At 53.9% G+C, this 14,917-nt stretch overlaps 1 protein-coding gene across 2 annotated transcripts in view; it reads left to right on the top strand.

Annotated features, from left to right (window-relative positions):
* The first annotated feature begins 728 nt into the window (after positions 1–728).
* ARID1A (AT-rich interaction domain 1A) overlaps positions 729–14,917 on the top strand; it is a 55,183-nt gene continuing 40,994 nt past the window's right edge. The window contains exon 1 of one of the 2 annotated variants that reach the window (XM_030290583.4): positions 729–2,304. In XM_030290583.4, the coding sequence (XP_030146443.4) occupies positions 1,213–2,304 (1,092 nt within the window). In that variant the 5' untranslated portion in view covers positions 729–1,212. The remainder of the gene's footprint in view (positions 2,305–14,917) is intronic. The other variant, XM_030290582.4, reaches the window with a different exon arrangement.

Here is a 14,917-nt window from a genome sequence, read left to right on the forward strand (position 1 = left end):
CATTGCTCTTCTCCCTACTCCCACTCTGCCAAGGCCTCAGGATGGAGGAGGAGGAGGTGGGAATCTGGGTCTGGAAGGGTTGCAGACGAGCATGGCCCAATTCCCAGTTCACCTCTTGACAGCTGGGGAGCTCCAGCACGGCGCTGGGCGCTGACTGCCAGCGCATCCTGTCCCGCTGCCCAGCGTGTTGTGTCTAGATGCGCTCAGGTGGTTTTGGATCTGGGAATTCCTGGTTCCGTGCCCACCGCCCTCGCCTTGGCAGGAGCGGGCAGCCGGACTTTCTTGGATTGTCCGCGCGTGCAGTCACAGCCCTGGCGCGCCGCCAACGCCTTTTCCAGAGGGACACGGCCAAGCGGAGAGGAAATGACAACCGCTAACAGTTCGCAGAGGGCTTAATTCTAAATGGAATTTCTAGGGACAAAGAAGAGGCGCTTCGGTAACCCGCGGGCAGAAACCCCGGGGCCGGCGGCCGCCGAGCGGCCAGCACGCCTCCGGAGGGCTCCGGCCGCGGGACATCGCCCGCTGCCCGCGGGGATCGCCCCGGGCGGCCCCGGCCGCGGCGGGGGAGCGCTGCCCCCCGGCCCCCGGCTCCGCCGATCCGCCGCGGGTTTTGCGGGCGGCAGCTCCGCGCCGGCGGCGGCCGGGGCCGGCCCGCTCCTCCTTTGTGACGGGGGGGAGGCTCCGCTCCGGGCCGGGCTGCGCTCCGCTCCGGGTTTGGCAGGCGGCCGCGGCGCTGGGTAAAATGGCAGCGCTGAGCCTCGTGTCGGACTGAGCCCGCTCGGCCGAGCAGAGTCGGAGCTCGCCCAGCCCGGCCCCGCCGCCGCTCGGCCCCGCTCCGGGGACGGCGCCCGCCCGCCCGCCGTGTCCCCCCTCCCTCCCTCCCGCCTCTCCCGCACCGGGAGCCCCGTCCCGGGTCCCCCCCCACCCCCCCTTTCCTCCTCCTTCCCCCCCACTCCCTCCTCCTCCCCTTTCTCCGCCGGCTGCAACCGAGGAGGTACAGCGGGGCCAGGCCCCGGGAAGCCCAGCCCAGCGGAGCCCTCCCCGCCTCGCCGAGCAGGCCGGGGGGGAATGAGCCCCCGCTGCCCTGAAGAGCCGCCCGCCGCCGCCTGAGCGGGGAGAGCAGAGCAGCGAGGCCTCACGCCGGCCGGCCAGGCAGGGAGCAGCTCGGGGGGACCGGTCCGGGGGGGTGGCCGGGCGGGGAGGGGGGGGATCATGGCTGCTCAGGTCGCCCCCGCCGCCGCCAGCAGCCTGGGCGCCCCGGCTCCATCCGAGCTGAAGAAAGCGGAGGCGCAGCAGCGGGATTGTCCCCCGGAGGAGGCGGGGGGTGAGGCGGCGGCGGCGGAGCGCAGCGAGAAGCAGGCGGAGAGCGAAGGCCCGTCGGGGAAGGAGCTGCAGGACGGGGCCGAGAGCAACGGAGGGGGCGCAGGGGCCGAGTCCGACCTGAAGAGCTCGAACGGGAACCCGGGCCCCAGGCCCGCCGCCGCCGCCACCCTGAACAATAACCTCCCGGAGCCGCCCGGTGGCGGCGGCGGCGGCGGCGGCAGCGACGGGGTGGGGGCGCCGCAGCCGCCGCCGCAGCAGCAGCCGCCCCCTTCCCACCCGGCCGCCTTGCCCCCACCAGCCTACGGCTTCGGGCAGCCCTACGGCCGGGGCGCCGCCGCTGCCTTCCACCAACATGGCGGACAACAAAGCCCTGGCATGGCAGCGCTGCAGAGCGGGGGCCTGGAGCAGAACTACCCGGGGCCGGCGGGAGCCCCCGCGGGGCCGCCCCCTCCGCAGAACTCGCACGGCGCCGGGGCCGAGCACGGCTTCCCCAACCACCAGTACAACTCCTACTACGCGGCCGGGCGCAGCGCCGGCTCCTACCCGCCTCCCCCCCAGGCCTACGCCCTGAGCTCCCCCCGGGGCTCCGCGCCGCCGGCCGCCAAGTCCCCCGCGGCCGCCGCCGCCGCCGCCGCCTTCCAGCAGCAGCAGCGCTTCGGGGTCATGGGTCCCTCGGCCGCCGGCGGCGCGGGAGGAGGGGGCACCACCCCGCAGCCCACGGCCACCCCCACCCTCAACCAGCTCCTCACCTCCCCCAGCTCCGCCCGCGCCTACCAGGGCTACCCCGGGGGCGACTATAGCGCCGGGCCGCAGGACGGGGCGGCCGCCGCCAAGGGCGCCGCCGACATGGTCTCGCAGTACGGCGGGGGCAGCGGCCAGGGCTGGGCAGCGGCCGGCGGGGCCCCGCCGAGGAGCCACCACGCGCCCATGAGCCCCGGGAGCAGCGGCGGCGGGGGACAGAGCCTCGGCAGGAGCCAGCAGGTACCGGCCGGGCCGCGCGGGACGGGCCGGGGGGGCGGCCGGGCACGGGGCCGGGCGGGGGGCGCGGGGCTCGGGGGGCTCGGGGCGGCGGCGGCGGCTCTCCCGCGGGTTCCCCCCGCCGGGCCGGCGCTGCCGGGCGCTGCCATTGTCTGTGCTGCTCGCTCGCTCTAAAATGGCTGCCTCGCCGCCTTCCCTTCCTCCTCCTCCCCGGCCTTTGTGCGGGGCTCCCGGGCCGCCGCCGCCGGGCTCCCCGCCGCCCCGGGGGGCTCTGCCGGGGGGCCGCGGGCCGGGGCGGGCGGCGAGGGCCCGGCGGGGCCGGGCGCGGGGGGCCGGGGCGGCGAAGGGCGCGCCCGGGACACGGCGTGGCCCCGGCGGCGCCGCCGCCTTCCCGCGGCCCCGCGACCCCCGGTGCCGGCCCGGGGGGGTCCCGCGGCCCGCGGCGGGGTCCGGCGGGGCGGGCAGGGCCGCCGGGGGCCGGCGGGGCCGCGGGGCCCGCGGGGCGGGCGGAGGGGCCGCGGGCCGGGGCGGGAGCGCCGGCGGGGAGCTGGGCGACGGGAGCAGCGAGTGCGGATCGCTTGGGTTTGGGATTTGAATTATGGAGGTAAAATCCTTCTGTCAAAGCCAGGAGACAGTTGGTCTTAGGTTGACATCCCATCTGTGATCTGATTGGCTCCCCATCCCCTGCTCTTGGCCATTTATAATTGCCTCTGATGTAATGGTACAACCATCCTGATGAGCTCATAAACTTCCACACTCGCCTCCTCCGCCAGCCCCGGGACGGGGCAGCCCCGCGCCCCTCTCCGCATCCCCCGGCGTGACCTTGAGCCCCGCATCCCTCTGCCCCGTGCCCCGGACGGAGCGGGAGGCGAGGGCACGTTGTTTGTACCTTGGGTTTATTTTCCTTGTGATGTTGGATTCAGCCTGGAATAGAGTCTGTGTTGTCGGAACGGTGGCAGGGCTGCTCCGCACAATGGGCTTGCTGTTTATTTTGGTTATGTGACTTTCCCCTTGGTATAAATGATTTCTTTGATGGATCTGAGGATGCGTTTGTTCCTGCCTGGTTTTGGCCCTTTTCAGAACTGGGACTGTTTGGGTTCTTTATTAGATGGGAGCATGTGGGGGGTTCTGGGGTGTGTTACAGCCTAAAGAAGGAAAAAAATCCCCAAACAACCAAACAATCAGAACCAAACTTGTGGCCGAAATGCTGAAATTGGTCGGTTACCAAGAATTATCAATTTACATTCAACAGAACTGTGATACAGGACAGGTCTCTCTAGCTCTGTGTCTTAGGGCACATTTTGACTTACTTTGAATGAGAACTGATATATCTTCTTCCCCCTATAAATACAGGCACTTCCTAGAGACTTCAGGTGCTGCTTGTGGTCAGGCTCAGCAGTGTCACAACTCTTCTGAGGAGTGGAACTAGGAAAAGCAAGCCTGAGGATTATCTTTATTGTTGGTCGTGGAGAATTCCCTCTTTGCTGGAATAGGAATGGCCGGGAAACGTGCAGAGGAGAAGGCAGTACAGCATCAGACATTTTAGATAGGGGGAAAAGAGGTGCTGGTATCTTTATCTGAAAGCCTCGATTAAAAGCAGGTTCTTTTCTGTGCTCAGACTCGCATCTCCGAGGCCTGTGGTGGCCTCATGCAGGACTAAACTTCCCTTTCCATTCTGTGTGCTTTGCTCCGACTTTAGGCCGGGGTCGGAGACGTTTGGTACCACACAGGGTGACCTGCAGCCTCCAGAGCTTCCCTTCTTGCTCAGGACTTCTGCACTGATCTGAAAACTGCTCAGTTGTTTGTCCCTTGATTACCAAAGACACCCTCTGCTGCAGCACCTTGAGTATTGGACTGGCTTTTCTTTCAGGCTGGAGTTCTGCTCTCCCAGAGAGCAGATCTGGGGCTATCAAACGTCCAGTGGTGGCTAGCAGTGAGTGCTGGAGCATCCTCAGGGAAGGTTTCAGCTACTCAGTCATGTGTTCCATGGATACAAGTACAAAGTGCTTACTTTGTAAATCCTGAAACATCTCAACTTAGATAAAATGTGTACTAAAATATTGAACCAGGTTGAACTTCTCAGGTGTTTCCCTGCAGTTCACTTCTGTCAGTGTTCTGGTACAAATTTGTAAAATAAGCTTTTTCTTTTTGTCTTGGCAAATGAATTTCACTTAATTCCACGAGCTGCTGACGCAGTGAATTAGGAATACCTGAGTAAGTAGTCCCATAAACTGGAATTATTAATGGTTGTTCTGAGAATTAGTTGGGCTTGATGAAGGACAAATAGTACATGTAGAAGGTAAACCAGCAACTCCCTCACCGCAAAAACCAAATTACTTTCCCACCTCCCAGTCATTTTTGTGCCCAGGATTGTTGAACTTAAACTGACAATTCCTCTTTTTCTACCGGAAAAAGAAAAGAGCAGAGGTGTCTAAAGAAAAAAGCTTCCACGTGTCATCTGTGCTGCCCACAAAAGGTTGATTAATAATAATAATAATACTCCAGCCCTGAATTACAGCCTCCTGTGCTGTGTACTCCTAAATTCCCTGGATTAGGAGAATTTAAAGCTTTGTGTCTTTCTTTGTCTTGCACAGCAATGAGTACTTGCCACTCAACTCCTGAAAAGCCCTGGGAGAGGAGGGCAGAGCAGAGGGCAGCTCACCTGCCAGAAACCTGCCAGGAGCATCTCGGGGCAGGCTGGGGAAGAGGATGTGGCAGAGCTCACTGGGGAGTGCTGGGGGCACAGACCAGTTGGGGTGAGAAGCAGGGTGCTGCCTTTAACCCCTCTTTAGGTACTCTTCAGGAATTCCGAGTGATGACATCAGGGGGATTTTGTCACTTTGCTCATCAAGAAAGACCCAGTAATTTTCTGTGAAAGTTGTTTGGGTGGAATGTTGCCTGCAGTGAGAGGAGTGTGTGGGCACACCAGGGTTACACAGGGGTGGCTCCTGTGTGTAACCTTGACGGACACTTCACCCACAGCCAGGGACCAAACACAGGGATGCTCCGTGTTTTTGGGGACTTGGTGTTTTTCTCAGATGATCTCTCTAGCTGGGGAGCACAGAGCAGAGTCAGGAGATCAGGATGGCTGATCTGTGGTGTGCGAGATGAGAAATCTGGGGTTTGCTGTGGCAATGACTTGTAAGGAGCTAGGCCATGGGTCCTGGTTTTCAATTTTTCCAGCTCTCCCATGCATTTTTTTCCACCTGTTTCTCCTCAGTGCATGTAGCAGCTCTTAGTAATACGCCAGTTTTCCCAGGGTCTTGGGATTTAAAGGAAACTGCTTGAGAGAAAGGACTTCCCTGCCTTTAATAGATGGGCATTTCTCAGGCTTTGGCTACAACAAAGTGTCTCCTGTAATGGGAGAACTCTTTGGATCACATTAAACATTGACATCTTGGATAACCTCCCCATAGGTGCCCCAGCATCTCAAGGCCTCTGTTATAAGTTCAGTGAAAGCAGTTTAAAAATCTTATGTTAATTTAAAAAAAAGCTTTTGGGCCTGTTGCCATACAATAGCTATTTTTTGTTGACTTTGATTCCGACTTTAGTAGCGAGTGAGGCATGAAAAACGTTGTTGGAAATATGGTTTTTAAACTAAATTGGCACCAAAAGGCACTGTGCTGCCAGTGAGCTGCGATGTCTTGGAATGGGAAATTGGGACCTGGCTCCTCTTGGCTCGTGGTTTTCCCTTGCTTTGCATTGTAATGTCAGGAGCCCTCGAGTTGTGTGTTGTGCACTGGAGCTTTCCAACAAAAAGGAGAGTGGTGCATCTCCTTTTCTCTGAATGAGTGATTTTAGGGCTTGGCTGTTTTAGCAAAAGCAGGAAAATTGTGCTGCTTAGATTTTTTAGATTTTTTTTTTTTTTTTTTATAAAATCTTGTTAACCCTGGTGTGGACGCTGGAGGTTTTGCTGCTTTGTCTTTTTTAAACAGCCTGAAATCAACCAGGAGTTGTCTGATTTCTTAAAATCTCTCAATTTCTCTAGTACAGTCTCCCTGATGCCTACCTTGGAGGTGTCCAGTGTTTCCAGGCAGGATGTGTGTGGGATTCAGGACAGTAAAACTCAATCCTCAATCTCAGCTGGAGCTTTTCCTTTTCCCTGCCCTTATCACCACCAGTTAACTGGGAAACCCAGGACCAAACCACTTGAGTGTTGTGGTGAAATGGGGTTAGCAAGGCTTGCCTCCTGCTTTTTATGAAGTTTAATTGACTTGCCCTGTGAATCCTTATTTATTATCTGGGCTAGGGGAGGGTTTCTCCCTATAGTGTCTCTTTTGTAAGGCTGTTGTTGGTTGCAAGACAGAAATTTGGTTTCTGAAAGGTTTTATGTTTGACTTTCAAGCCTCTTTTTGGGGGCTAGAATACTTAGTGGTTTTCTGGAACTGCCCTGTTTTATTCTTTTTACCTGCTACAACTTTCCTCTTTCTGGAATCAGGAAAACTTCCTGTTTTCCCTCAACAAGCAGGCAGAACGTTATCCCTGGTCTTAAATAATATTAGAAACTGGGCTGGGGGGGAGGAAGAACACTCAAATGTTCTATTACAAAGCTGTGCCTGACTGTTCTCATAAGCTTGGTGTATTCATAATGCTTTGGGTTTTTTCTGTTGTCTCATTTGAGAACTCTGGTCAGTGGTTCCTGTGTTACAGATGTATCACACGTTCCATGAGGGCTGTGCTAAAAATCCCAGCAGCTTTCCTTCAGAGAGAAAATAATGTCTAAAATTAGGCTTAATAGTGCAGCTGTTGGTTTTATCTGTTACCTCATACACGACTTTTCCACCACTTTTCTCCCATACTCTTTTCAAGGGAACGCCACCAATTGGAAATCCAGCTTTTACCCTCTGTGCTCTGGGTAATTAAAATATCAGAGGAGAAAATGCCCTTTCCAGTTCTTACTCGGCGTATTTAAAATTCTCTGGCTAGCGAGTCTGATTTCTTCTTTGAATTGCAACTCCTGTGTGATGGATTGCTCTGAGGAGAAGCTCATCAGCAATGCCATTGCCCAGTTCCTGCTAGGAATGCTGGAAACTCTCAAGGAGCAGCAGCAGCAAAACAGAAACTTGAAGGCAGCAAACGTGGCTGGGGGGATGGAAAAGATAAGCTTGTCAATATTTAGCCACTTGCTTTTTCCCTCTGGAATGGTCCTTAAACCATCAGCAAGGGCGGAAAACAACATTTCCCCTTTTGTTCTGGTGGGAGAGAAAGGAAGGATACCTTCCTGCTGGAAAAAAATGTTTTTAAAAAGTCCTATGAAAGTTTTTTCTGTTGTATGCTGACTGCAAAAAGTTCAGTCTTTAATTTATGCACGGGCAGTGGGAAAACTGGACTGGATGTCTGTTAGGCAGAGCCATAAATCTCCAGCTGGAAGTGAATGACAAGTGGGATGGGAAGAAAAAAAGCTGTTTTTTGGCACATTGGAACAGAGCTGCTTGGGCTGTGCCCGGTGCCTCCTGCCCGCCAGCTCCCGGGTGGCACCGGAGCAGCTCTGCTGCCTTTTTGGGGAAGCAGGGCAGTTCCTCACCTGGAGATAAACCTGTCCTTTTGAGGGGCTCAGGAGGACCATGCTGTGCCCATCAGTCACATCTAGGAAAAATCCAATCCCAAATTTAACATCCTCTCTGCTGTCTGGAGATGCTGCTGTTGGTTCTTTGGGTCTGCAGTCCTGCAGGAGCTGGGTGTCTTTAGGGTTCTTTGGTTGTGAAGTTCTGCAGGAGCTGGGTGTTTTTAGGGTTCTTTGGTTGTGAAGTTCTGCAGGAGCTGGGTGTCTTTAGGGTTCTTTGGTTGTGAAGTTCTGCAGGAGCTGGGTGTTTTTAGGGTTCTTTGGTTGTGAAGTTCTGCAGGAGCTGGGTGTCTTTGGGGTTCTTTGGTTGTGAAGTTCTGCAGGAGCTGGGTTTCAGGCAGCCTTTTGTTTCTCCCCGTTAAGCAAGGCTGGAATGTGGGGTCTGAATTCCCTCAGTGACTGTTCCTCAGTAGCTGAGCTGCTGCTGTGGGAACTTTGGGAAGGGTTGAGGCTCCAGGGCTGGGAAGGGTGAGGAGGGGAGCATAAATCCTCTGGGTCTCATCCTGTGCTGTGTGTGACCCCAGCTTCCCTCCCTGGCGTTAGCTGCACACACTGAGACCCTTCTGATGGAGCTCTGTGCCTACAGCAGCGCCCAGGGCTGCAGCAGGAGCTGCTCCTGTGTGTATTTTACCATTCCATGTCCTAATCAGGCATGGATTAATCATGTATTAGCACAGGAGTGAGGGAGGGGTTCTCACTCCTGGCCCTTCCCTGCACCTGGACTCCCAGTGTTGTAATCCAGCAGTTCAGTCCTGCAGCTGGAGCATTTCTGAGGGTTCTTGCACCACATCAAGGAGAACATTTCCAGGTTTGCCACAGTGTCTTTCTGGAGTGTTTCTAAATTTTAAGTATTTACACAATGTGGGCATGAGTTCTCTGTAGTGAAACATAAAGGATGCTGCATAATGACAGGTAAACTTAATAAAAGCTGCTTCAGAATTCCTCAGCAATTATTTCTTTTTGCTTTAGGTGTTAAGAGTAAAATGTAGCTGCAGTCTAATTTCTAATCATGCTAGTTTTATTTTTTTCTCAGAGAAAAAAAGGATAAAAGTGTATAGGATCAAATAGGGGTTATTGGTTAATTCTGGTAATAGGGTAAAGAAATATCTTTATGAGAGACTGGAGATAGAGTGTTTATGTCTTAATTCCTATGAAATTCCCATGAAAAATCAGTTTGTGTAAATAACTCCAAAAAAACTGCTTCTCCATTACAGTTATTGGCATTTCATGTGATAACCAGCATGTCATTATTTCCTTAAGCCAACTCTGGTAATTGAAACTCTTTCAAGGACAAATTCAATTGCTATTAACTTTCTTTTTCTTTTTTATTTTTTTAACTTGAGTAACTTTCTTTCTTGGATAATTAACATTAAGTGTAAATTGGTCCAAGAAGCTCTGGGTTAGACGAGGGCGGTGGTTTTTGGGACCCCTGATGCAGCTGGTGGAGCAGAGCCTGCTCCTCGTCCTGGTTTTGTGGGGAGCCAGAGGGGACCAGAGGTGACTTTGTTTTGGTGGGATGTGATGGGGACTTTCTGGACGTGGCTGGGAGGAGGCTGAGGCCAAAGGCGGCCCTGACTTTCTGCCAGTTACGACTTTCCACCCTTAGAGATTCTGTGACTCTTCTCAGAGAGAAATTGTTGAAGTTGGGAGGGCTCTGGAGTTTCCCACCCGGGGAGGATGAATGGGTTAAAGAAGTACTTTCCTCCCCTCCACTCACTTGTGAAATTTCATTCAGGTTTGACTAAGAGAAACCCTGAAAATTACCATTTCCCCTCTGATGTCAGCAGGTCCTGGCACCCTGCCTGTGAGCAGCCGGCAGGAATGTTTGAAAACCTGGGCCCAGCCCCAGCTGCACCTCCGGGCTCTGGGAATGGCTCTGGGGGCAGGAGCTCGGCGTGGCCAGGGCTGGCACTGCCCACCCTGCCAGGACAGGGGCTCCAGCAGTGAGCACACCAGGCACAGCGGAGGGAGCAGCTCTGGAAATGGCCACTCTGGTTTGGGCTGCGTTGGATCATTTTGGTGAGGAGAACACGCAGTGTGAGCTGTGCTCCCTGACTGGTCTCGCTGTGGGTTCCTTGCCTGCGTTGTCTGTTTGGTGGTGATGTTTTCCTTGTCGAGCAGAGATCTGGAGGTGAGCTGGGGAGGTCACCAAGCCCCCCTGTCCTCCTCCAGAGCAGGACCAGCCACACCTGAGCACAGACAGTGGAGCTGCCCGCGTGTCCCAGTGCTTTGCTGCCTGTTGGGCGTTAGGGAAAGTACTCCAGCTCAAATCCCATTGAGTGTCTCTTGTCCCGGTGTCTCCAGGTGTGGAGAGCAGAGGCAAAAGTGCACACACAATAACCTGCTCTTAAACCTGTAGCTTTGTGCCTGTTTCCTTGAGAAAAACCCCCCAGTTACGTTGCAGAATGTCTCCCTTTGCTTCCAGGTTACTGTGGGAATTCTCTTGGAGGGGTTGGACTGTCCTGCTTTGCCACCTGAACTCTGCCAGGGTCCTGGGCTCACTCTGCTCACTGTGGGATCCTTCCTGGAGGCTTGTTGGGAGTTTTGTACTTCATAACCGAGGGTGGATTTAAAGTCCAAATGACTGTAGGACTATGCACCCTGTGCGAGTTTAGGAGGAGAGTCTGGTATTCATTAACTCTGTGTAAATAATTAAACGAGTGCCGGGCTAGAGGTGCTCTCCCCTCAGCCCTGCTCCTTGTGAAAGGCTTTCAACAAGAGTCTTACCTCTGTGCAGTTGGTCCAATGAAACAGTGGAAGTGCTGGAATTAGTTAAAACCTTATTTTCTTTTCTCTTTAAATTATCTTTGACTTTGGGGTTTGCATGGCTAATCAAGGAAAAGACTTCCCATTCAAGGCCAGTTGACTGCGTGTGACCACGTGTTCCAGAAACTGCCTTTATGTGCTGTGGCTGCACGTGTTGTCTCTGCTCTGAGGACTCCTGCAGCCCTACCCCTTGGACTGCATGCGTGGGGGGTATTATTTTATTATAAAAAACCCCAAACTCATTTACTTACTGTTGTGTGGGGCACTTGTGGTGATCGCAGCGCTTTGGATCCCCTGGGAAGGTCCTGGGGCAGCTGCTGCATACAGCCAAGTTGAGCATTAATTTTTTTTTTTTAATTATATATGGATAATTGGACAGTGTTTTAAGAGGAGACATTTAAGTGTCAAAGTATCTCAGGGTCTTTCAGGTTATTGTAGCAGAGCAGCGAGGCTTGAAGGAGGAGTTTTCCGTGTTTTGGAAGCCTTTCCCTGGCTCTGCACCCTGCAGGTGGCAGAGAGGTGCTCTAAACTGTAGCTCAGAATCCAGGCCAGTGGCCTCACTGCTGGATCAGAATTGCTCTCTGGGCATGCAGTTACACCTAGAACAGTTTTCACAGGATCACAGCTTGGGAGAGACCTCTGGAGATGTCCCAGCCCAAGCCCTGCCCAGGCAGGGTCACCTGGAGCAGGTGGCACAGGGACACGTCCGGGTGGGTTTGGGATGTCCCCACAGAGGGAGGCTCCAGCCCTCCCAGGGCTCTGCATGGAAAGAAGTTCTTCCTCGTGTTGAGCTGGAACTTGTGTTACATTTTCTGGCCATGGCTCTTTGTCCTGTTGCTGTCACCACTGAACAGAGCCTGGCACCATCCTCTTGAGGTTTTTCTCTGGTTTAAGGAAAAATCCTCTTGATGGAAATACAGTTTCTAGCAGCCTGTGGGGAGAATGTGGCTCCCCTGGAACAGGGCACACTGGTGGGGAAGGGACTTTCGGGGGGAGCGAGAGTGTTGGCATAAAACCCCCCCTGACTCGGGTCATGCGCTGGAGGAGAAGCAAAATGCCTGACTGGCTGCTGTGCAGGAGACACTAACAGACCAGTCCTACCCCAAATTATCCTGTCTGCCGCTACTTGAAAGATGTTTCTGAGCCCCTTCCCTGTCCTTCCTGCTCAGTTCACAGGCCATGGTGGCATTGCAAAAGCTGCTTTCCACGTTAATTGTGATTGATTACCTTGCAATCTGGGACAAGATTTCCTTTGAAAAGCTATGTGCTGATTTGGTGTCAGGAATTAAAATCAGATGAAGTGATTAGTGTTGTATGAAACATCCCAGAGCAATCGAGTGCTCCTTGGTTTTCAGCTGTGTTCTGGCCCTTAACCCTTCCCTGCCCTCTCCTTGGAGCGAGGTGCTGGATCTGCTGCCCTGCTCAGGTGAATAACTGAGCCGGGGTGCTGGGGAGCCAGGAGTGGTTCTGGGGAGCCTGCAGAGGTGGTGCAATGTGCTGCTGAGCCCCAGAGCAGGATTACAGGCTGTGGTGAGGACTGGGAGTGTGCTGGGGGTGCGCTGTGCCGAGGCCACGGCGCTGCTCCCACAGAATGAGGGGCAGGAGCTGGGGAGAGCTTTGTCTGATCACTCTGTAAACGGCAATAAACTGTTCAGAGGTGTCACTGCTGTCAAGGTACACTCATGGCTCATCTTCCTTTCCTGAGTTGCCTTACAGTTTCTTGTTATACCTGTTCCTGGAACCAGTGGAGACTTTGCAGCGTTGGCTGTTCCTCCTGCCCCCATGGCATTGGCACAGTTGGGAATTCTTGTATCCTCTCCCCAGCTGCCAGCACACGCTCCTCTTAACTCGCTAAGCAACTCTCCACGTTGTTCATTCTGCCTGGAAAGAAACCTGGATTTTTCTGGATGGAGATGAAATAAAAGCCCAAGGATAGAAGCGAGTGTGGGGCAGCAGAACCAGGCTTCAAAAATTACTGTAAAGAAGGCCTGGTGGGCTTGTTTAAACAAAAAGAAAAATGGTATTTTTAAGTAACCAGGACCTTGTGTCACTCAGGATGTCTGTAGTGAACCTGAATCACAGCAGCCTTGGCTTGGGGAAGGCTCCAGGAGTGTCTTCCCTGCTGTCTGGAGCTGCCTTGGCTGCAGCTCCAAGTTTCTTGCCCACGTAGACTTTCCATCTCCCCCAGCCTCCTCTTCCCCAGCAGCCCTGCTTTGCTGGATGCAAATAGCTCGTTTGGGTGTAAATACTGGAGATTGGTTGTGGCTTTGCTGTAGAGTTACAGAGCCCATCCTCAGTAAATGCAGATGGTAACTTGTCATTACTGCAATTTTAAATATTTTTGGTTCCATGGAACTGAAGTGGAGGCTTGAAGGTTGAATTTTAAGGCTAAAATAAGAGAAGGCTCAATAAAATCCACAAAAATAGCACCCGGATTTGTCAGCTGCTGTAATGACAAGGGAAATAAGGTAACTTTTCTGTTTCCTATTAGCAAAACAAAGCTTTGCTACCTTGTTTCATGTTGGATACAAAACACAGCCGGGTCAGGAGTGATGGGAGGGGGTTTGGGATTTACTGAGCTGCTTCCTGATGAGGTGACAGCGGGGCTGGTGGTGCAGTGTGGTGACAGCTGCAGCCAGTGATGCTTTTCCCAACCTCCTGGCTGGAACAGGGCTGTGAGAGCTGTTACCCCATCCCAGGGCCGGGTGATGTCCACTCTGGAGCTGTGAGCGTCCATCCGAGGTCTGGAGGGGAGTGTGATGGAGCACAGAGCACAGGGGCTTGTGTTGGAACAAACTGGGATTGTCTGTCTTCCACAGATTCATCCTCAGCCTCAGACCTGTTGGATGATTTTGATCTTCCATAATGCACTTTTGAATGAGTTCAGCCGTTCTGCAGGAGCGGGGGAGAGGCTGAGCCATGGCTTGGAGCAGCTGCAGGCCCCGACACGCAGCTCCTGTGGAAGCTGTGGATAAGATGGAGCTCTGGGATGAGGCACCTCCAAGAGCTGCAGCTCTCCAAGGATCAGGGTGGCTGTGTCCTCCTGCCTCGAGGTGCCGTGTGTGGCAGGAGAGGTGTGGCTGTGGGGACCTGGGGTTGTTCAGAGCCCTGAGCTGATCCCAGAGGCTCCCCGGGAATGCCCATCCCAGCGTGGGGAGGGGTCATGGGAGTCTGCCTGTCCAGTTCAGTCTGTTCAGCCACTGTTTATTCTGGTGTAAAATGAGATGAATTTGCAAAGTGATGAGATATTCAAATAAAGATGGAGCTTTCAGACACACAAGTGGGTAGAAACCTGTGCTGCTGCATTTTACAGATGAAGATTTATCAGGAAAGTGTTCTTAGAAAGGGACCCAGGAGGCTGTGCTGGAGGTGTCTTATCAACTCCAGAGCGTGCACCAGCACCCTCAGATTTCTGTGCAGAAAAGGCTTTTAATGAATTGATAAAAGTACCTTTATTCTAGGAAGTAAACTCCAGTGAGCCCTTGCATTGGCTCTTCCTTCAGACCTCCAGTTTTGGAAAACATCCCTCGTGTTCAGTAGCAAAAGACATCTGTCCATGAGATCAGCAGGGCTTGTTTTAAAGGAAGCAGGGGTTACAGGGAATTAGCTGGATGACTGAAGTCTGCCACAGGTTGCAGTGTCTGAGTGTATTTACGGGGCATCTGGAGCCCTTTCAGGTTTTCAGCGCTGTTTGGAGCGAATATTTTGGGACTCCCTCGCTGGTGATGGGGAGCAGCTGCTCTCGTGCTCCTTGGAGTGAGATCACTTAAGCAGTGGTGACACTGAGTGTAATTCTGCTCTTCCACCCTAGCCCTTCCTCCTCCTGCTTTTTTTACAGCTCACTCTTGGCCCGGTCCCACTGCTGTGGTACGACAGGAGCTCCTTCCAGCCGGGCTGGAGCGGGAGCGCTGCAACGAGACATTCGAGCGCCTTTTTGTTGACTTGCCTCCAGTTCATTAGAGCAGAGGGAGGAGGTTGGCTAAACTTAAAGCCTGGTTTAATATCCAGGAAGGAAGTTTCTTTCCATCTTAAAAGGAACAGCACCTCATTACAAGGATCACATGTTCCTTGGGATCATCTCCCATGGAGCTCAGGCGCAGTTTTCTTTACATCTTTGGTGTTGCTTGGATTTTTGGGGGGAGTCAGCAGTGGCACTTGGGGAATCCTGGGGTGAGTTGGTTGAATAATGTGCTTGTAAAGTGAATTGAAGCCTGACAGTGAGGGATAGATAGCTTGTTACTTAGTTCCTTGGATAGAAGGAAATAGTATTTTAAATGTAAGTTGAAA

This window comes from Taeniopygia guttata, chromosome 23 (assembly GCF_048771995.1).
Source record: "Taeniopygia guttata chromosome 23, bTaeGut7.mat, whole genome shotgun sequence".
NCBI classification, from domain to species: domain Eukaryota; kingdom Metazoa; phylum Chordata; class Aves; order Passeriformes; family Estrildidae; genus Taeniopygia; species Taeniopygia guttata.